This window comes from Marmota marmota, unplaced genomic scaffold (assembly GCF_001458135.2).
Source record: "Marmota marmota marmota unplaced genomic scaffold, marMar, whole genome shotgun sequence".
Lineage (NCBI taxonomy): Eukaryota > Metazoa > Chordata > Mammalia > Rodentia > Sciuridae > Marmota > Marmota marmota.
Genome location: NW_025999914.1, coordinates 508,513 through 529,893, shown reverse-complemented (window position 1 = coordinate 529,893; position 21,381 = coordinate 508,513). Strand labels below are relative to the sequence as shown.

At 39.3% G+C, this 21,381-nt stretch overlaps 2 protein-coding genes across 4 annotated transcripts; one reads left to right on the top strand and one right to left on the bottom strand.

Annotated features, from left to right (window-relative positions):
• Positions 1-301: 301 nt before the first annotated feature.
• LOC107160496 (zinc finger protein with KRAB and SCAN domains 3) lies at positions 302-10,156 on the bottom strand. Of its 3 annotated transcripts, none has more exons than XM_048799954.1 (6): positions 10,047-10,156; positions 5,798-6,277; positions 4,267-4,414; positions 3,031-3,095; positions 2,701-2,824; positions 302-1,214 (listed from the first exon to the last, which is right to left on the bottom strand). In XM_048799954.1, the coding sequence occupies exons 2-6, from the start codon at positions 6,218-6,220 to the stop codon at positions 364-366; spliced, it is 1,611 nt and encodes a 536-aa protein (XP_048655911.1). In that variant the 5' UTR covers positions 6,221-6,277; positions 10,047-10,156; the 3' UTR covers positions 302-363. The 3 variants fall into 3 exon arrangements, with proteins under 3 accessions (XP_048655911.1, XP_048655912.1, XP_015362648.1); XM_048799955.1 differs by lacking the exon at positions 10,047-10,156 and adding an exon at positions 9,662-10,033; XM_015507162.2 differs by lacking the exons at positions 2,701-2,824; positions 3,031-3,095.
• Positions 10,157-18,057: 7,901 nt separating this feature from the next.
• Positions 18,058-20,619, top strand: Zscan31 (zinc finger and SCAN domain containing 31). Its single transcript, XM_015507150.1, is given in 9 exon segments — positions 18,058-18,180; positions 18,182-18,378; positions 18,380-18,425; positions 19,182-19,283; positions 19,286-19,334; positions 19,842-20,138; positions 20,141-20,175; positions 20,177-20,288; positions 20,291-20,619. Coding segments are annotated over 9 exon segments (1,290 nt in total).
• Positions 20,620-21,381: the final 762 nt, after the last annotated feature.

The window sequence follows — 21,381 nt, the reverse complement described above, 5'->3', positions numbered from 1 at the left end:
AAGAATTGGGTCACGGGAAGCAAGCCCCCAGATCACAATCAGACCACCCCCCTCCCCCCCAAAAAAAAAAATAGACATCATAAAGTGCTTGCTGAGAGCAATTAACCAGTTTGGAAATCAATTTAATTCCAAACAACTCTCCCATAGCTTCCTATAAATAAGTTTCGTTCCAATAACCTTGTTAGAAAAAACTAAGTGGAATGTAGAAGATAATGTATCTCAGCCAGATTATATTTTCTAATACTTGATGATGTACTGGTAAATAAAACCCCAGCCTCAAACTTCTGTAACCAGTAAGGGCTCCAGGCTGGCTTCAGTTTAATGACAAATGAACTCCAACTTTAGTATGTACAGCACCGGTCACTAAGACAGAATTTTTTTTCCTACATGGCTTCTTTGATGTTGAACAAGGTATGAAGTTCGGGTGAAGCCTTTTCCACATGTATCACACTGATAGGGTTTCTCCCCAGTATGAATTTTTTGATGTTCAATAAGGCCTGTATTCTGAGTAAAACTTCTTTCACATTCATTACACTTATAAGACACAGGAGTTCCAACATTTTCCCACTGGCTTTCCATTCTACCTTGACCTTCCCAGTCAGGTTCCTGAATATTTCTTTCCCCAGTGTGGATCCTCTGATGTCTCAGGAGATGAGAACTCCGCCTAAAGGCCTTGCCACACATGTTGCACTGGTATGGCTTCTCCCCGGTATGAATTCTGTGATGTTCAAGGAGGCTGCAGCTCTGGCTGAAGGTTTTTCCACAGTCATCACACTCATAGGGCTTCTCCCCAGTGTGAGTTCTCTGGTGTTTGATTAGGTCTGAGCTGTGACTAAAGGCCTTGCCACATTTTTCACACTCATATGGCTTCTCACCAGTGTGAACTCTCTGATGAATGACAAGGGCAGAGCTTCCAACAAAGGCTTTGCCACACTCCTCACATTCATAGGGCTTCTCTCCAGTGTGGATTCTTCTGTGCTTACTCAGGCCTGAACTTTGAGCAAAACTTTTTCCACATTCATGGCAAATGTGTCGCCTACTCCCTGTGGCATTTTTCTGCTTTCTGTGTAATCTGGCCTCCTGTTCACTAGCTTCTGCATACGTAGGCATTTGGGCAACATCTTCACCCTGGTGGCATGGTATCTTCCCAGGATCTTGTTCTGGATGTTCCTCAGCTAGAGGCAAATCTCCAATCTTAGTCTGCATTTCACCAGCTGAAACAACAAAGGCCAACAACTGTCAATTGTGCTGTGCCATGGGAAGAAAGCTCTGTGATGAGTACCAGGAAATAGCATTACAGAGGTCTATATGTGCCAAGGAAGAAGACTTAAGTGCAGGAATAAGGATAGAAATAAAGAGTGCTAGGGAGGGAGACCTGAGAATGAGAATGGGGCATTGGAAGATGGGTACAATTGGGAATGAAATGAGTGAAGAAAAGGTGGCCCAAGGACTGTGCCGCGGATACATGGGTTAGGGATGGTCTCTAAGCAGTAAGAATGGTAAGGGCAAGGCTAGACATCTATTTTTTTTTTTTTTTGTGGTGCTGGGGATTGAACCCAGGACCTTGTGCATGTGAGGCAGGCACTCTACAAACTGAGCTATATCCCTAGCCCAGGGCTATACATCTAGAATTAGATACTGAAAAAACTAAGTGGATGTAACTCCATGATAGAGAACTTGCCTAGCATGTGTGAGGCACTGGGTTCAATCCTCAGCATCACATAAAAATAAATAAATAAAGGTATTGGGTTCACCTACAACTAAAAACATTAAAAAAAATAAAAAAATAAAAAGCTGAGTGGAAGGCGACAATGAACAGGGTAAATGAAAGGATTTCTGAAGTGTTGAAATATCCAAAGTGGAGACTCATTAATTGGGCACTGACCAAAGACAAGGGCAGTTATCTTGGAATGTGCCCTAGGTAGAGATACAATTCCCAAATAGAACAGGCATCAGCACCAGGATATCTAAGTTGAAGCCCCAACTTGTCAGCTATAGACCTCTGACAAGTCAGATAACCCTTCAGGATCTGAAGTCAACATCTAAGGTAGCTTCTAACTCTCGTGCTCTATGACTCACGGCCCATTTCCTGAAAAGTCTCTGCCCTCTTAGTTAGGGATAGGAACAGGAAGGGAAGGAAAAGAAATCACCCTCCCCCTCACTGCTGGGGATCAAACCCATGACCTCATGCATGCTAGGCAAACATTCTATATTTGAGCTATACCACCAGCCACATTTGTTGGCATCTCCTATGAACCAGAATTGTAGTAGAGATTCTAGCCCCTTAAACCACTGACAAGGCAATAAAGAAGGTAAGTTAAGAAGGAATTAATAAGGGGCTGGGGTTGTGGCCCAGTGGTAGAGTACTTGCCTAGCATGTATGAGGCACTGGGTTCAATTCTCAATACCACATAAAAATAAACAAATAAAATAAAGATACTGTGTCCACCTACACCTAAAAAAAATTTTTAAAATCATATACACACACACACACACACACACACATATACATACATGCGTATACACACACACACACACACACACATAAAGGATTAATGAGTTAAGTGTAGTAACAGGGTTTCAAAATGGTGGTTTTGAATCCAAACATAATGGGATCAATAGCTTCTACCAACCTAACAGAATTACAGGTTTTCTGATAAACAAAAGATGCCAAGGAACCTTGGGAGAAGTTAGTCTTACCCAGGGAGATCAGGCTGTCACAGTTTTCCTGCCTTTCATCTCTGTAGAGATTCACCTGAGATGAATCCACCTGTATCCACTCAGGGGTCAGAGTCAAGTCCACATCTTCTGTTTTCAGCATCCCCTATAGCAACAGAAGTGATTGACCAAACGCAGTAGGGAACATCTAGGAAGCATAGACAACTCCCCAAGTCACTAATTCATATCCCACCTAGGATATGAGTGGAGCATTTAGGGTCAGGACATTAGTGGGGTACATAGGGAGGGAATGCCCTAGGAAGTACAACAATAGTAAAAGGGATTGGGGGAAGATGAGGGGCTCTAGCTCACCCGGGACTCTAGAGTGAGCCTGGCAGCTAACACGGTGTCTTCTCTGCAGCTGTCTCCCTGGGCAACTAAGAAGGAAAGACACTCTGGATTAGATCTACCTTGGCAGTCAGACTTTCTGCCTTGTGGAATCCAAGTTCAAAACCTGGGTTAATAAATTTCTGCCAAACAAGTTTATACAGAGCATATACTTTTCCAAAGTGCCTGATCCCAATAGCTCCAATTCTAGGGCTAAAGACATCTGGTGTGCTCTGTAGACATTTAAAAAAAGCATGCAAAAATTCAGGACCCTTGTAAGGAATAGCAAAATGAAAGGAACAACCCCCCCCCCCCCAACACCAAACACACATACACAAGCTTTCCATTGGAGGATCCTTTGAATTTTGTTAGGGAGGGGGAAAACAATGGGATTTTTGATTAGTAGCTGTGAGAGTGAATTCTGCTTTGGTTTTGAAAAACTAAGAGGAGTCAAATAAGGTTGGACCCAGAAAAGCAGAAATGGGACTCTGGTTCAAGAGACAGAACATGAAAAAGAACTTCAGGTTTCCTTATAGGAGGCAAACAGTAAAATGGGGGAAAACAGTTGGTTTAGGCTAGAACCTCTGTTGAGAAATAAAGATTGCACATTGTCTGATGTGTCCCAGTGTTGTGTGTCACAAGAACCTACACACGTTCAGGGAACTTGAGAGAACACCAGAGAGCATATATTTGTTTCCTCTGGAGTAAATTTCATGTTTTTTTTTTTTTTTTAAAATAACAGACCCAGGGTTTAGAAAATTTAGAGCTTTTAATTTGTAATAGTCTTAAAACTGGGATATTTTGGCTGGCACTATAGATTTCTGTTTATTTTCTTCACAGGTCTTACTACTAAATTGTTTTATTAATTGTATATTTGCCATATTCTACAATAGAATGGAAACTCCATTGGCGCAATGTTTGTCTCACTGATGGCTATATCCCCAGTGCCAACAACATTGGCTACAACATAAGAGTCCTCTGTAATTCACATGTTAAATGTATTTAGAGAAAATTCTTTCCATACCCAAATTTTAGTAACATCTTATTCATGATGCTGAGACTTGGAAAGATTTCCACAATTGTGTTTGCAATTTCCCTTTTAGTCTTAGTTTCAAAATAGGATTGATCAATGACGAACAGGTAAATGGATCTTCTAGGTGAATCTTCAGTGAAACTGGATGAGATCTGTAGAATTCATACAGGTCAGAAGATAATACTCACCTCTATCTTGTAAGGGCTGGCATTGCAAAGATTCACACTTGAGCAGAGCCTTCACTGGTGGGACTTGGCTATTTTGTGACTCTAGGGTTGGTGTCAACAGTGCCACCTTGCAACGGAGCAATTCTTGCCCCTGGTCATCACCTGGGACCTAGAAGTCATTCATTTGTTTTTATTTTCATTTATTCATCAAATACTTCTATAGCACTTTTTATAAGCCTGGCACTGTATATAAAAGTACTATAAAATAACAACATGAATAGCTACCTTAAAAGGTACATACTATTATTTATCCTCATTTTTACTTATGAGGAAACTGAGACAGGTTAGCCCATGGTCACTTGGCTAATAAGTGACTAATAAGTGCTAAGATGAGAGTTCAGGCAGAATGGCACCAGAGTCATGTTCTTAAATCTATGTCCCTTCATTATATACATTTGTGCGTTTATCAAATGTATATAAGCACTTTGGAAACTGGTGAGACATTCTAAAAAAACAAACAAACTATTATCTGAAAAATGAGGATAATAATTTTTAGCTTGAAGAATTTTTGGAACAAGTAAGTAAGTTTACAGTATGTGAAATCAACCAACACAGGATCTGGCTGGCTAGTTTCTGGGCTGGGGTCGTGGTTCAGTGCTAGAGCAACTGCCTATCAGGCGTGAAGCACTGGGTTTGATTCTTAGCACTGCATAAAAATAAATAAAGTAAAAGGTATTGTGTTCATCTACAACTAAAAAAAAATTTTTAAATTATATTTTCTAAGTCACTCTCTTTGTATAACTCAGAAATTCCCACATCCTTTATAAATAAGTTAAGAGACTTGAAATGACTTTCTGTTATAGAGCTCAGTGCAATAGATCCAAGTCAAGAACTTTGGTCTCCTAGTCACTGGTTAAAAGGCTCTGGCCAAATGTTCTCTGAGGGAATGTGTACAAGGGCTCGGATAATGCAAAAATGAAACAACCTCATAAAACAAGCCAGAAGATGGAGGTAAGAACCCATTTTCTACCAGAGGTTCAAAAGCAAAGGTCTATGGATTCCATACCAAATGGTCTATGAATTTGGACAGGAAAAAAATTAATCTTATTATTATTTTTTTTTTTACGAATCTCTAAGAAAAATGTAGTATTTACTTGAATTGTGAATGAAAGCAACAAACCAATGTGGTATAAGTAGTTGCAAGATTGTCCTCAACAGAAATTGCAGATTTTTCCCAGCAGAAAAATCTTCAAGCCCCGTCCTTAGATCTTATTAACTTAGTGCATTAATTTTTTTAAAAAGGCATATATACAGCTTCATCACAAATTTAATACTTTGCTAAATGTTTATCAATACAATGGAGTTGTTTTGTAATCCTTTTTTATTTTCCTTTATGTATTTAAAAATATTCTGAGAAGGGGTCCAGAATATTGCTAAACTGGTTCACAGTACAAAAAGTGATAGAACTCTTGATCTTAAAGGAATGCCCCTCACTCTGATCTTCAGGAAGGAACAGACCACAGCTCTCAGATAATAAACCTGTTCTTTCTACCTGCAGTGTGGGCTCATCCAGGTGCTTTTCCAAATACTCCAACAGTACCACCACCTCCTCCCCACTCTCTGGATGCTGCTTCCACACCCAGTTCTGCAGTTCCCTGGGCAGGATGGTCAGGAACTGCTCCAGCACCAGTAGCTCCAGGATTTGCTCTTTGCTGTGCATCTCAGGCCTCAGCCACTGTCGGCAGAGCTCTCGGAGCTGGCTCAGCACCTCTTTGGGTCCTGCTGTCTCAGGGTAGCAGAAAGCACGAAAGCGCTGGCGGCAGTGTTCCTTGCCCTGGTCGGGGCTGCAGGGCAAACTGGCTTCCTCTGCAAAGGCAGAGGCCTCTTCCTCCTCCACCTTTATGACCAGAAGCCCCATCTGGTCGTCTGCAGAGTGGTCATCCAGGGCTGTGCTTTCCCTCGACTCTCTAGCCATTCTTAGCCAAGGCAATATCGGCCTCACTGTAGCTGCAAGCTGTACTTTTGGAAATTCCTGTAAGGTGAAAATCTTTATTAGTTACTCAATTTGCTAAGAGTGCCCTCCTCTCATGCTCAGGTTCCTGGGGATGTTGCCTAGGAGCAGTTGCAGAGATTTCTCCCCCAGGTTCAAGTGCCTCTGCAGCTACATCCTCTGAACCACTCCAAACCTGAACCCCACATTAAGATCCTCAAAGGATGTCCTGGGAGTGGATGTGGACACCCTCCAAGGCACTCACTAATCCAGATATAAACTGATGCTGGAGCAACCAACTTTCAGCAAAGAGCAGGCTACTTTGGACTCTTGGAAGCTTCTCTCAGTGATTAGCTCAGAATGATCCCATTAGCAACCAGGTCTGTAGTTGACTGAATTTTAAGATGACCCTAAGGATTAGCTGTTCTAATTCCCAGGACTTTGAGTATGATGAGATATCATCTCAGATTTACCAGACTAATCAGGAGGAACTTAATTCTACCAATAACCTTAATGAGCTTTTAAGTGGCCTCTAAATAAAAGCTCAGCTCTACCAACATCTTGACTTTGGAAGACCCTAAACAGACAACTCAGTTGAGCCTCCCTGGCCTTCTGACCTCAGAACTGGGAATAATAAGTTTTAAGTTATAAATATCTGGCAAATTGCTATGTAGCAATAGGAAATAAATACTAGGTCCCTGTGGTCAAGGTGCTACATTTAGGAGGAGAAAGAAAAGATGGCAGGCTCTGTGGCAAAAGAAATAGAACTGAATTTTTTTCTCTGATTGTGAGGCTCGTCCAAACAACTGGTAGAAAATTAACTTACATTCAAATGAGAAAGTTGAATTTCCCCAGACCATGGGCACAGTGGCATACACCTGTAATTTCAGTGGCTCAAGAAGCTGAGGCAGGAGGATCTCAAGTTCAAAGCCAGCCTCAGCAACTTAGCAAGGCCCTAAGAAACTCAGTGAAATCCTGTTTCTAAATATAATATAAAAAGGGCTGGGGATGTGGTTCAGTGGTAAAGTGCCCCTGGGTTCATCTTCGTGAAAAAAAAAAAAAATTCCCCCAGACTTCTTTGAACTTTGCACTGGAGGATCTTCTGTTTCTCTAAGAAATATCAAAGAATATCACCAAGCTTTTGCTCTGAACATAGCAGTGGCTGCCCCGATCCTTGCCACTCCTTTAATCTGCCACTCTTTACTCCCCTTCAAGTCCAAACTTCTTAAAAGAAAGTCTTCCAGACTTGGACTCTGTTCCTAAGCTCCCACTTAGCCTTCAACACACTGTACACAGCAAACCAGGAAGAAAGCCATTAAAATTTCTCCTGCAGAAGTAACCAGGGATACTTCCTTCTGTTTCCATTTTTCATGGCTTTTTCTAAATCAACAAGGCTGATGCTGGTGTCTACTTCCAGAAACTCACTTTCCCTGGATTCAGGGACCTGAATTCTGTTCTGCTTTCATCCTTCCTGTCTCTTCCCAGCATTCTATCACAATCTGGTTAGATGCACACTTTCAAGCCACGTTTCCTGAGTTCATAACCCGATTTGACCACCTACTAGTTAGGTGATCTTAGTAAACTACACATTTCTGTGTCTCACTTTCATTTTTAAGATATAGTAATAACAGACAAGGATTCTATGAACATCAAGTTTTTGAATAGTTTTTAGAACAGTGCCTAGTGTGTGCTGAGTACTATATTAATGTCAGCTAATGGTATAATTCCATGGCTTTTCTCCTTTTAATTGAATGTGCTTTGGGTATTCTGTTCTTGACCTTTCTTTTCTCTTTCCACATTCTTGAATTACTTGTAGGATATTAACTCATATTTCTTAAGCTATTGATTTAATTTTTAAGTTAAAGAGTCTTGATATAAACAGGGTGTGGTGGCACATGCCTATAATCCCAGCTACTCAGGAGGCCAAGGCAAAAGCCAGTCTTGGCAATTTAGTGAGACCTTGTCTCAAAATAAATATATTTTTAAAAAGGAGCTGAAGGTCTAGCTCAGTAGTAGAGCTCTTTACCAGAATATAACCTAGGTTCAGTCACCTAGTTACCCCCCCTTCCTCCACAAATATTGATTTCTATCTTGAGCTGCCTCCCAGACACTTCTACCTGGAAATTTTGCAAACAAACACAACTCGGTATGCCCTGACCCAGGCTGATTTTCTTGCTGCCTCATCTATTCTTTCTCCAGTTAAATATTCCCTAGTACAGCAGCAACTAGTCACTAGGCTTCTTTAGAATTATTTGATTACCTCTAGTTGCTACAAGGATCACTTGTTCCAATCTATTCTACCCCTAGAATGTCTCTCAATCTATTCTCCCTGCTATCAGCATGGCTCAGGTCCTCATTTTTGTCTCTAGCCTAATTAAGTACTTTTAACCCACCCAGCTTCCTACATCTTTCAGGCTGCCACCAGAGAGTGCTCTCTAAAATACCTAACCAAGGCCTTCTCCTGCCTAAAATCACTAATGCTTTAATTCCAGATAAGCACCTATTTCTGATCACAACCAACTGGTGATCCTCTCTCCATAAATGAACTAAGAGACTATCTTGAATGGTCGGTCATGTAGGTGTCATTGTTCAGACCACTCAGCCAAAGGGGCCAGTGGGAGCTCAGATAGGGCTCAGACACTCGTGTCTTCCAGACTATGCACATTCAACAGAGGAATCTGTTTTTTAAAAAGGCATAAAGATACCCTGAATTTGCAAGAGCTCAGCAGCTACCCTACCAAACTTAACTATGCTCTTAATAAGTATTTTCCTACATGCTGCCATGTATCTTCAGAGTAAACAGCACTCAAGCCCAGAAGTCCAACTTACATGTCCCCTCCTTTCTGGACTCTTTTTCAACCCCCTTAAGTAAAATAAACTGCCTTCTTCCACAACACTTCCTTTCTCCTTTGCAAAATAAATTAAGAGAGCTTGTCCCTGGGACATTACAACACACAAACCAAACCACTTTGAGTTTTCGCTTTGGGATAGAATATTCAGAGTATCTTATTTTTTCCTTCCTAAAATACAGAAATCATCCATTACAAAGAGAACTGGTAAATGACACCAAAATTCAAAAAAGAAAGAAAAAACAGTAACAAAAGCCAGTCATTAACACTACTCACTGAAGACAATGTGCTGTTGTCATTAGAAATAACAAATAACAGCAGCCAATCTTTACATTGTGGTTACTCTGTACCTGGTACTTTAAAAAGCATCCTACCCATATTAGATCACTTCATCTTCACATTGACCCAGTGAGTTAGGTGATATCAATCCCCATTTTACGAAGCAGTAAAATAAGGTACAGAGAGGTTAAGGGACTGGTCCCAAATCACACAGCTAATAAGTGGTAGGGGTGGGATCCAACCAGGCAATACAACTCCAAAGTCCTGACTCGTTGACATAGTAACTTAAAGAACTGACCTTGTCTCCAGGACGAGTAAAAATTTAAGGGTTCCCGTTTTTCAATGCTTGTGTTGTCTGTGTGACCCACGAATCCTATTTCCAGACACCCTAAGGGACCACCCAGACACCCGGAAAAGGCACTGGATAAGGGAATCACAAAGCGCCTGGCGTAGGCACTCCCGATACCAGTTCTTAGGGCCAAGGAGCACCCTCCCCGCCCCCGCCAAGGCCTCGCCCAGGGTCTCCCTCTCCGCAGACTGCAAAGGCACTGCCAGGAAAGGACTCCTCTGTGCCTACTCGGGGACAAAAGAAGGGCAGGACTGGCAGGACAGCCATGGGTGAACTAAACCCACACAAGAAAGTGGGCGCCATATGGACGCCTCCCTTTCACCCCCATACTCACAAAAGTGTCCGAAACTAGCAAACCACCCGCAGGGCGGGCACAGAGGCCACTTCCGGGCCTCTCTAGCCACCTCCCGGACTGACACTCAGTCGTTTGCTGGCTCCCCTCCTCTTCGCCGCCCCTCTCTTCTCTTCTTGCTGTTAAAGAGACTTCAAAACATTTTCCGTCGATAACAAAGGAAAAAAAATCATGCGCCGAACTCTGTATATAGTTTGCCACGTTTGGGAATAGAAGGGAGTAAAAAGAATTTAAATTATATTTGCTTTTATGGTCACAAAAAAAGCATAAGAAAATTCGTAAGAAAATTAATAATAGTGGTTACCTGTGAGAGGTGAAAGCTAGAAACTGTGAAAAGGGGAAAGGGTGTGAGGAAGAGTGTTACCATACCTTTATTAAATGTATTTTTAAGAGCTGTTTGCATTAATTAAAATATTAATTAAAAATACATAACAGTTTTAAGGAGCATGCCAAATGGTTTGCCTAGAAAATTCAAGGTAATCTAGCACTTAAATTATGGGGATTAATAAAAGGGTTTGGCAAAAGTTAAATTTTTAAAATATCGACATTCATAATTGCATTTCCCATCACCAGCACAAGTTAGGAAAAGTGATTTTTAAAAGGCAACAATTACAGAAGCAAAGAAATAAAAAAAATGCTTTAATGGAAACATTATAAAGCTTTATTTATTAAGGATAAATAATTGAGATACATACCATATCTATGTATATGCGAACTAAATATATGACAATGTCATTTCTTCCTAAAATAATACATAAATTCAATGCAAAGCCAATAAAAATCCCAATAGTGTGTTCTGTGGAACTTGGCCTATTTTAAATTTCTATGGAATAATGAGAGAGTGAAGAAGATCAAAGAAATTTTTTTTTTCAGTGAATGAAGGAGGTGCAGAAACTGTCTCTACTGGATATGTTAAGATTTTGGGGTGTGGGGAGCTGTACCAGGAATTGAACTCAGGGGCATTAGGCCACTGAGCCACATCCCCAGCCCTATTTTGTATTTGATTTAGAGACAGGGTCTCACTGAGTTGCTTAGCATCTCACTTTTGCTGAGGCTGGCTTTGATCCTCCTGCCTCAGCCTCTCTAGCCCCCTTTGCGGGGCCCATGTAAAGATTTATTGTAAATGTATAACAGTTAAAACAGTGTAGCAGCACAACGATAGTAACTAGATAATTTAAACAGAATTGGGGACTGAAAAACCAATGCTCAATAAATAAGGAATGGCATTCAGAATCATTGTGGAAAGAAGGAGTTAACTTGGCAAATACTGTTGTAATTTGGATATCTAATGGGAAAATAAATAAAATTGGGTTTCTACTTCACACGTTGTACAAAAATCAATTTCAGTAAGCATAAAGACTTAAAAGTCAAAAAGAACTTTCACATTTTAAAAAGAATCTAGGATCATTTCTTTTTTTCTTTTTTTGGGGTGGTGGTGGTGGTGGTGGTGGTTAATGAGGATTTAACTCAGGGGCACTTTACCACTGAGCCATATTCCCAGACATTTACCCATCTTTTGTTTTTTAAATTTTGAGACAGGGTCTCTCTAACTTGCTGAGGCTGGCTTAGAACTTGTTATCCTCCTGTCTCAGCCTCCCAAGTTGCTGGAATTACAGACATGAAAGTCTCCACTTTCTTTTTAATAAAAGTAAAAGTGCATGATGCAGTAATTTCATCTTTAATTTAGAGAAGGTCTGTCATGTCCCAGATAACTGGAATATTTAAAACCTTCACTTGCATGGCTGGCACTTGAATCTTCACTGGGATATACTTCCTTCCTTCTGTAGCAAATACATTTTAACAAGACTTCCAACATAGTACATTTTGCTCCTGTGGTCTGTATAATTTATCATCCAATATTAGAAATGCCTGCTAGCTTATATCCCTTCTGACTATAATGTAATAGAGGGCAGGATAGCTGACATGGACCTTGGGAAACAACCAGAAATGTAAACTTTTGTCTGTCTTATGCTAATATGAATCATTTCTGTTTTTCCTTTCTAAAAGGATGTATAAGAATGCACTTATCAGATCAATGTATATTATAGAACTGAGTTCATATTAATCTGTTTTAGAAAATATACCATATCTGGCATCATGGCTCCAACTGGGACTACTATTTTGTTGAGTTTTTGTTGGTTAACTGTCACTCCCTGGAATCTTTTTCTTTTCTTTTCTTTCTTTCTTTCTTTTTAAAACAGGGGCCAGGTTGGTGAGGTAAAGGAGAGGGATGTATTCTTTTACTTTTAAAGTTGCATTAACCTTTCCACACTCCTGCTGGGATTAATTTGTTATTGTTGTTGTTATTCTTTTGGCTGGAAAAAGGGCAGCAACTACCATTTGGTTTTCTCCAGTGTATTAACTCTTAACTCTAGCCAAAAAGATCAATGTAGGATTACTCCAAATCTGGAATTTGTCATTCCATTTTAAATTCAGAGATGAGTGAAGCAATTAACACAGATGTATGTGTGGTGGGGTGGAGATGTCTATAGACCCAATATGAGTCTTATCTAGACTAGAACTTCATTTCTTGTCTGATCCTCATCATATACACATTCTAACAGGGGCTACAATGACACTTTGGCACCTAGATATCAATATCAACTCAACTCAAACTTTGTGCAAGGTACTAAAAGCTGTATATTCCTCCTTTCCCCAAAGTACATCTAACTAAGTGTACTGGACTGTGGTTCCTGTGTGCAAGCTTGGGAAAATGTTCTACATCCTATCTATTTCAGTGTTACAGGGGCTTTCTTCCTGTGAACATAATTAGTGCTGAGAACTAGCTCTGGAACAGGAACCACTACCCTGTCTCTCTGCCTGGAAACAATTTCTCAACCACAGAATAGGGAGTCTGAGCCCCTGTAAAGCATCACAATCTCACTAATGTGTGGAGACAGACATAAGAGTTCAGGGTTGCTGGAAGCAGTTGGAGTTTTGGGAGGTTAAAGTATAAAAAAAGAGGCAGTACAGATGGGGAAACTGAGAAGTTGGTTTGGAAGTTCCCTGTGCATCCTTGGCTGAGGGCTGAGTTGACCATACAAAGGACAAAATTCTAAAAGAAGCTGGGGGAAATGATGCATGCCTGTAATCCCAGTGGCTTGGTAGGATCCCTGAGTTCAAAGCCAGCCTCAGCAATAGTGAGGCGCTAAGCAACTCAGTGAGACCCTGTCTCTAAATAAAATACACACACACACACACACACAAAAAGGGCTGGGGATGTGGCTCAGTGGTTGAGTGCCCCTGAGTTCAATCCCCAGTAACTCCTCTCCCCCCAAAAGTCTAAATTCTGACTGTTACAGTGATGGATCAAAGGAGAACAAAGATCATACAAGTTGAGGATTTACTTCAGTCCTATATGAGTTCAAGCTCAGTAAAAGTGGAAAGACTGATAACATCAGGAGAGTTCAACTGTAACATGAAAGACTGTATCTTGCTAGAAATTGAACCCAGGAGTGCTCTGTCAACTAAGCTATATACCTAGCCCTTTAAATAAATAAATAAACATATATACTTATTTAAAGGACTGGATATATATATATGATTTATATATGGCCTATATTACATATATATGGTATAGATATAATTATGGTATATATACTATATATAAAACTTATATAATTTATGTACATAATTATATATATATATATATATGTATATATATATATATATATATATATAAAATTTATTTTGAGATAGTGTCTGGCTAGGTTGTGCGGGGTGGCCTTGACCTTATGATCATCTGCCTCAGCCTCTCAGCCTCCCAAGTGGCTGGGATCACAGGTATGTGCCACAAGGCATGGTTTAGACTTAATCTTATAAACTTTTTTTTTTTTTGGTGAGCACATGCTTTTCCACTGAACTACGTAAGCATTTTCCATTCCCTACGTAAGCATTTTTGCATTAACAGCATCTTTTTCTTACCATTATCGAAAATTTGTACCATTATTTATCGAATCATTCTTTGATTGCTTCATATTTAGTTTATTTTTATTTTGTGCCATTATAATAATAGGTAATAAAGAACTTTGTTATTTTTTTTAAAAAAAATTAAGATTTCTTTAGGGTAAGTTCTCAGAATTAGTTTTTTTTTTTTTTTTAATTTTGAGTCAGGATCTCATTAGGTTGTTGAGGGCTGCCCTGAGTTGCTAAGAAGGCTGGTCTAGAACTTGTAATCCTCCTGCCTCAGCCTCCCAAGTTGCTGGATTACAGGCAAGTGCCACTATTACTAGCTTTAGTCAAAGTTTTGAATATTTTAAAGACTGAACTTAGTAAGAGTTGTATTTGATACATTTTTGAATTTCTGTTTGGTATGTGAAAACTCCCATTTCTACTTTTAATATATACTCTTAACCAATAGCAATATTAATTATATATATATATATACACACATACATACACACAAAAGTATACAATTTTTCTAATTTAAAATGACTGTATTCTTTGCCTTTGCTATTGTGTGTTTTTTTTTTTTTGTGTTAAGCAGCTGGGCATGGTGGCACGCACCTGTAATTTGAGGGGCTCAAGAAGCTGGGGCAGGAGGATCATAAATTCGAGGCTAGCTTCAGCAACTAAGTGAGGCCCTAAGCAATGTAGTGACACCCTGTCTGAAAATAAAAAAATGAAAAGGGCTGGGGATGTGACTCAGTGGTAGAGTGTCCCTGGGTTCAATCTCTAGTACCAAAAAAAGAAGTTATTCACAGAAAAAAAAAGATCATACCTTTTCCAGCCCTATCAAAAAACAAAAATAAAAACCTATAAGATAAAAACAACAACTACCCCAAACCCCCAAACAAGCAAATAAACAAACAAAAACATTCCTTAGGAGTAAAGGTGTATAAGTAAGGAGTATACCCTTGAGTAAGAGTCTCTCTATAGCCACACTAACAAAATCTAAAATCAATTTCTTAAGAATCAAAGAAAACTATCATAAAACTAACTGCCTTTCAGGGATGGGGATATAACTCAGTGGTAGAATGCTTGTCTAGCATTTGCAAGGCCCTGGGTTCGATCTCCAATATCAAAAAAACAAACAGACCAAAACCCTAAAATACTGTCTTCCAGAACAAAATGCATTGCAGGAAGAAATCATATTTCTATGCTTTAATATATATCATCTGCTATATATAATATACGATTAAAAATTACTGTACATGCAAAGCATGTAAGAACATGATATCCATAAGTCCCCTTCCAAGGATTAAATAGAAACAAATGCAGAGATGACCTAAATTATTTAGTAGATAATAAATATAATATAATATGATTTAGTAGATAATAAGTACAAAGCAGCAATTTTAAATATGTTCAATGATTAAAGAAAATATAGTTTTAATGAGTAAACAAATGGGAAAACTGGTAAAGGAATCAAAACTACAAGAGGGTAAGCAAATCAAGTTCTACTACTGAAAAGTAAAATTTCTGAAATGAAAAAAAAATTTACTGGATGGTCTTAACAATATGTAGGATATAGGAAAAGAAAGCTTTCAATCCAAAGAGCACTGAGAAAATGGATTGAAGAAAAATAGAAAGAATTTTAGTGATTTGTAAATGATATAAAATGGCCTAATAGTCATGAAACTGGAGTCTTATAAAAAAAAGGAAAGAGAATAAGATAGGAAAATTTTTTTAAAAATAATGGGTTGCAACTGCTCCAAAGATGGTGGAAAACATCAACATCTAGATCCAAGAACTTCAATGAGCCCCGAGATGAAAAATAAGAAAATAAACCTAAGCATATCATAGTCATGGTGCACAAACCAAAGATAAAAAAACAAATCTTGAATGCAACCAGACAAAAATGATTATTACAGCCTGGGGCTGGCATGGTGGCGCTCACTTGAACCCCAGGAGCATTTAACCACTGAACCATATTTTATTTTATTTAGAGACAGGGCCCACTGAGTTGCTTAGGGTCTCTCTAAATTGCTGCTGAGTCTGGCTTTGAATTCTTGATCCTCTTGCCTCAGCCTCCCAAGCCACTGTGATTACAGGCCTGTGCCGCTGAGCCCTGCTGCAAGTAGTTTTGAAGATCACTTTTAATTTAATACAACCTTGTCCTTGTCCTTCCTTTTTTCATCCTATTGCCTTTCTGAAGAAGTAAGGCAGTAAGGAGTACCAGTATGGTATCTCCATTTCTGGATTTGCTTGTTTCTTCAGGGTATTTAAGTTGTTCCTCTATTTCCTTCTTGTTGTGATTGGTTATCCTTTGGGATTTATTTTATGACAGGTAGTTTATGATTTATATTTTCTCTTTGTTATTGCTAAAAATACTGAAGCTAATGAGGAAATGATCTTTTATGCTTTCTGCTGTTTTTAGTGTAATGAAGAAAAATGGGGACACATCAAACTCTGTTTCATTCTTTGCTGCCTGATGTAATAGGCACAAATAATAGGCACATAGTAGGCATAAATATTTGTGAAATGAATTCTTTGTGAATTACAGTTAATGTATAGAAACTGAATATTGAATTTAGAAAGAACTCTCCTACTTCCTCCAGGAGCATGCCTTGTGTATACACACCTCCTAAACGATAACTTTTATTTCATTGTGTTGTGCATTTATCCCCACTAGCTATAAGCTTCTGGTATTCACAATTCTTAGCATAATTCCATAAATATTTGAACAATGACTGAACTGCATTTATGAAAGTTAAGCTGTTTCTCCTTTCATTTGTATGTATTTTTCAAAGTTATATTAGTTGCTGAATGCAGTAACATCTAAATGGAAGTCTTTCCAAATTGCATACAATACCCTCCACTCCCACCTGCTTTCAACTCTTGACTTTTCTGCTTCCACTAATGGCTTCACCCTCATTCCCTCAGCTATTCTTTGTCCAGTAGCAGAACTTCTCATTACATAAGGCCAGTTCTGTCACTTTCCTTCTTTAAAGCCTTTGGTGGTTTCTTGTTGTATTTATAAAATCCAATCCTTTAGTTTCTCTGACCACAGTATGCCCTGTGTCAAGGCCTTTTGAATAGTTCTTCCCATTCCTCAATCCTACTCCATGTTGCCCATTCCATTTATACTTAAAAGCTCAGCTTAAATGTTATCTTAACTTTCCCTCAGTTTTCATATAATAAAATATAAACATTTTATTCTAGAATTGAAAGTGTTTTTAAATTCTAATATAATGCATCTTTTTCTCTTGTCACACATTTTTTTCTCACACTGAACATTTTGTGGTTTAACCACCTGAATTCCCAGCCTGTCCTTAGACTCTTTGTTACTTTTACTTACATTGTTTGCTTGGTTGTATGGTTCTATGTGATCTCTTTCATTAAGTATGGTAGAACAATCAAACAATATAAACAGCCCTACAGATCTCAGACTAGGCACACTCACATGTCACCTGTTTGTTAGCTGCTCCAGTGGAGTGATTTGCCTTATATGCCTCTTATTATCTGAAGGCTAGCCTGGGCATGGAGATTTCAGAGGGTAAGAGTAAGAAAACCTTTTTAAGCTTTTAAAGCTTATGTTTGTGTCACATTTGCTAATATCACATTGGTCAAAGTCATATAGTTGAGCCCAGAATCACAATGGGAGGGCACTACTAAGTATAGACTACAGAGAAGGGTGAAGACTTGAGGCCATTGATGTATTCTGCCATACTCTTTTTCCAGTTTCTAAACAAACTAAATACCTAATATACTGTTTATTAACATAAATGATAGTATTCTATTCATTTATTTTAATACTTTGCATTTCTTATTGTTTTATTTTCTGTTAATACATAATGTTCTATCATTAGGTATATCCTCCTTAAGAAGATTAAATCAAAGTGCTGGGGTTATGGCTCAGCGGTAGAGTGCTCACCTCACACGTGCAAGGCTCTGGGTTGGATCCTCAGCACCACATAAAAATAAATAAATAAATAAAATAAAGTTATTGTTTACAACTACCAAAAAAAATTTAAAAAGAAGATTAAATCTTAAATCACAGATTTTTCTTTTTTACCCCAAGTTGGTGTGAGTCTTCTAAATTAGTTCCAGAATGGCTTCAGCAGAGGAACAGGATGAACTTAAGATTGTGAAGGTGGAAGAAGATCCTCTCTGGGATCAAGAAACCTACCTTCCAGTGAACAGCTTTTCTGGCCAGGAGGCCTCACACAGACTTTTTTAGGCAATTTTGTTTCCAAGAGACTCCTGGTCCTTGAGAAGCTCTAAGCAGGCTCTAAGAACTCTGTCATCAGTGGCGGAGACTAGAGATTCACACCAAGGAGCATATTCTAGAGCTGCTGGTGCTAGAGCAGCTCCTGATCATTCTACCTGAGGAGCTACAGGCCTGGGTGCAGGAGCACCATCTAGAGAGTGGCTGTGGTGGAAGATCTGGAGCAAGAGCTTAGTGAGCCTGGGAACCAGGTAAGAGGAGGAAGATGGGCTTCTAGACATTGAATACTAAATGAAGAGTGAAGTTTGGTGACACAGGTTAGTTGGCTTTAACTACATGTCTTAGTTCTCTGTTACTGTATAAACAGTTGCCCCTGAACTTTACTAGCTTAACAATAGCAACAACATCAGTTTTTATGAGTCAGGAATTTGGGAGCTACTTAGAAGAATCTCCTATTAGGTAGCAGTAATGATGTCAGCCAAGACTATAGTCATCTGGTAACTTGAATGAGGCTGGTGGATCCACTTCCAAGATGGCTCACTTTTATGGTTGTTGGCAGCTTAATTTTCTCTCTGGCTGTTGGCAGGAGGTTTTAGTTCTTTGCTCCATCAGTCTCCTCTTAGACCTGCTTCAATATCTTTATGACATATCAGCTGGTTTTCTCAGGAGGAAAAAGAAAGGAAAGAGCCACAATGCTTTTCATGACATAGAAGTTATATACCATCATTTCTGTCACACTTTTGTTCAGTAGAAGTGAGCCATTAAGTACAGTACACACTCGAGGGAAGGGGAGTTAGACTCTGTCTTTTAAAGGGAGGACTATCAAAAACTACCTATTTTAAACCATCCCCCTGTTCTCTTTTAGAGTATGAAACTAAACTCTGCTCCTTCCATTGAGCCACTGCTTTAGAAAATGTTTCAAATTATTCCATATGATCTCTTTAATTAAGTATTAGCTTGGACTCTCATAGTCTTTCTCTTATGAACCCAAATATACCTGCCTTCAGGCCCCATACCAGGAATACAGACATGTTAATGTGCTTACAGAGGACATGGTACATCCTAAGGGCAAGCAGGAATCAACAGTCATCCAGCTCCAGTCTATGGTGACACACAGTTCAAATATGAAGCTTTTGGCCTCCACCAATTTCAAGAACAAGGTAAGGACTTTGACGGGTCCATTCAGGAGATCTCCATTGGCTCTCTGTAGGAAATTGTTTAAGACTGTGGACTTTGGAGCCAAATTGCCTGAGTTGGAATTTAAGCATTGCTATTCTGTAGCTCTTGACAACAAGCGGTTCAGGGAAGCTTTCTGTTCCTTCAATTGATGCATCTATGAAATGGGGCTAATCATCATACCTCAGTCAAATAGTCAGTTGAGAATTCAACAAGTTAATATGTATGAAACACTTAGAACAGTGCTAGTCTTGTGGTGAATAGTTTGTAGTAACTGGTCATGTGCATCCTCTCTGGGAATCTTGCTTTTTCTGGGTAATCCCTTCCAGCAATTTCAGCAATGCTCTTGACCTTAATATCCCCATTTAAAACTCCTGACATTAAACTGTTAGGTTTGCATTCTTAGAATATATACATCTGATTTCCATCCTATGATAGTGCTTTTTCATAATGGAGAAGGATGACATTGTTTGGTCCATTTATTATTCCAGGGGGTAAGACTATAACTGAAAACCAGAAGTTGGTATCAAAACAGAAAGTCTTAAAAGAAATGGAACATTTTGGGGAGAGCAGATTCCAAAAAAATGATTCTCTGGATTCTAAGTACAGAGAAACTTGTAAACATGAGAACAAGGTAGAAAAGCAGAGTTGCCATTCAGTTGGAGAAAGATGTCACCAGTGGAATGAATGTGGGAAAAGCTTCACTCAGAGCTCAGTCCTTATTCAGCACCAGAGAATCCACACTGGGGAGAAGCCACATGAATGTGAAGAATGTGGGAAGGCTTTCAGTGGAACCACACTGGAGAGAAACCCTATCAATGTAAGGGAGTGTGGGAAATCCTTCAGTGCCAGCAATGGCCTCATCAGACACAGAAGAATCCACACAGGAGAAAAACCCTATCAATGTGAAGCATGTGGAAAGGCTTTCTGCCTCAGCTCTTTAGATTACACACTGAAGAGAAATGCTATCAGTGTAATCAGTATGGCAAAGCCTTTAGTCAGAATGCAGGACTTTTCCAGCATCTCTAAATCCACACTGATGAGAAACCTTATCAATGCAGTCAGTGGTGTAAAAGCTTTAGTAGGTGGACACTCCTTATGAAACATCAAAGAAGCCACACTGGAGGGAGACCTTATAAGTGTGATGAGTGTGGGAAAACTTTGGTCATCACTGCCACCTTATTAGCCATTTTAGAATCCATACTGTTGCTGAACTGGTCTCATTTCATGGACTTCCAGGCCCCTAAATGTGACTTTCTTGGAAAGTAAGATTTTTAAGTGACTTATTCTATTTTTATCAAATTTGTTTTGCTTAGGAATGAATACCTTATCTATAAATCAAAGGCTGGTGTCTCCTGGGTGGATGTCTGTGGATATGGGCAGCCTCCTTATTCCCTGTCCCTTGGTTCATTCTTAATGATTTCCCTTAAATGGACCAAATCTTATCTGGAAATAAATTGGCATTGAGAGGTTGTTTTTGAGTAATGCTGAATATTGACCAATGACCAACCCTAAAAGGATAGTACGAATGCATACTTTTTAAAGACCTGGTAAGTTGAAAGGATATATAGAGGTGAGTCTTTTTTTTTTTTTCTGTAGGAGTTATTTTTTAAACACACTTAAAGCTTCTGGGAATAGGAGTCATTCTCATAGGAAATCATTGTTGTGGTTTTCTCTAACAATGTGACAGGAAGACAGGCCTGTAGTCCCAGCTACCTGAGAGGCTGAGATAGAAGAATCACTTGAGTCCAGTGTGGGGAGCCACACTGAATGACCACACCTTCCAGTCCTGATGCCTCAGGCTCTGACCAACCACTGCATTTGTTGTGGCTTGGGCACAGAATGCTTGAATAGTAAGGAGGTCTTCTTTGTGGGCGCAACCCTAGGGTTGAGTTACACTCACCTATTCCCTTGTAGCCCTACCTCTTCTGCACTGTATGGGTAGAACTTTCTAAGAACAGAGTCCTCCTAATAAAAGCTCACTTCCGAGCATGCTCCCTCTCTCTCTCTCTCTCTCTCTCTCTCTCTCTC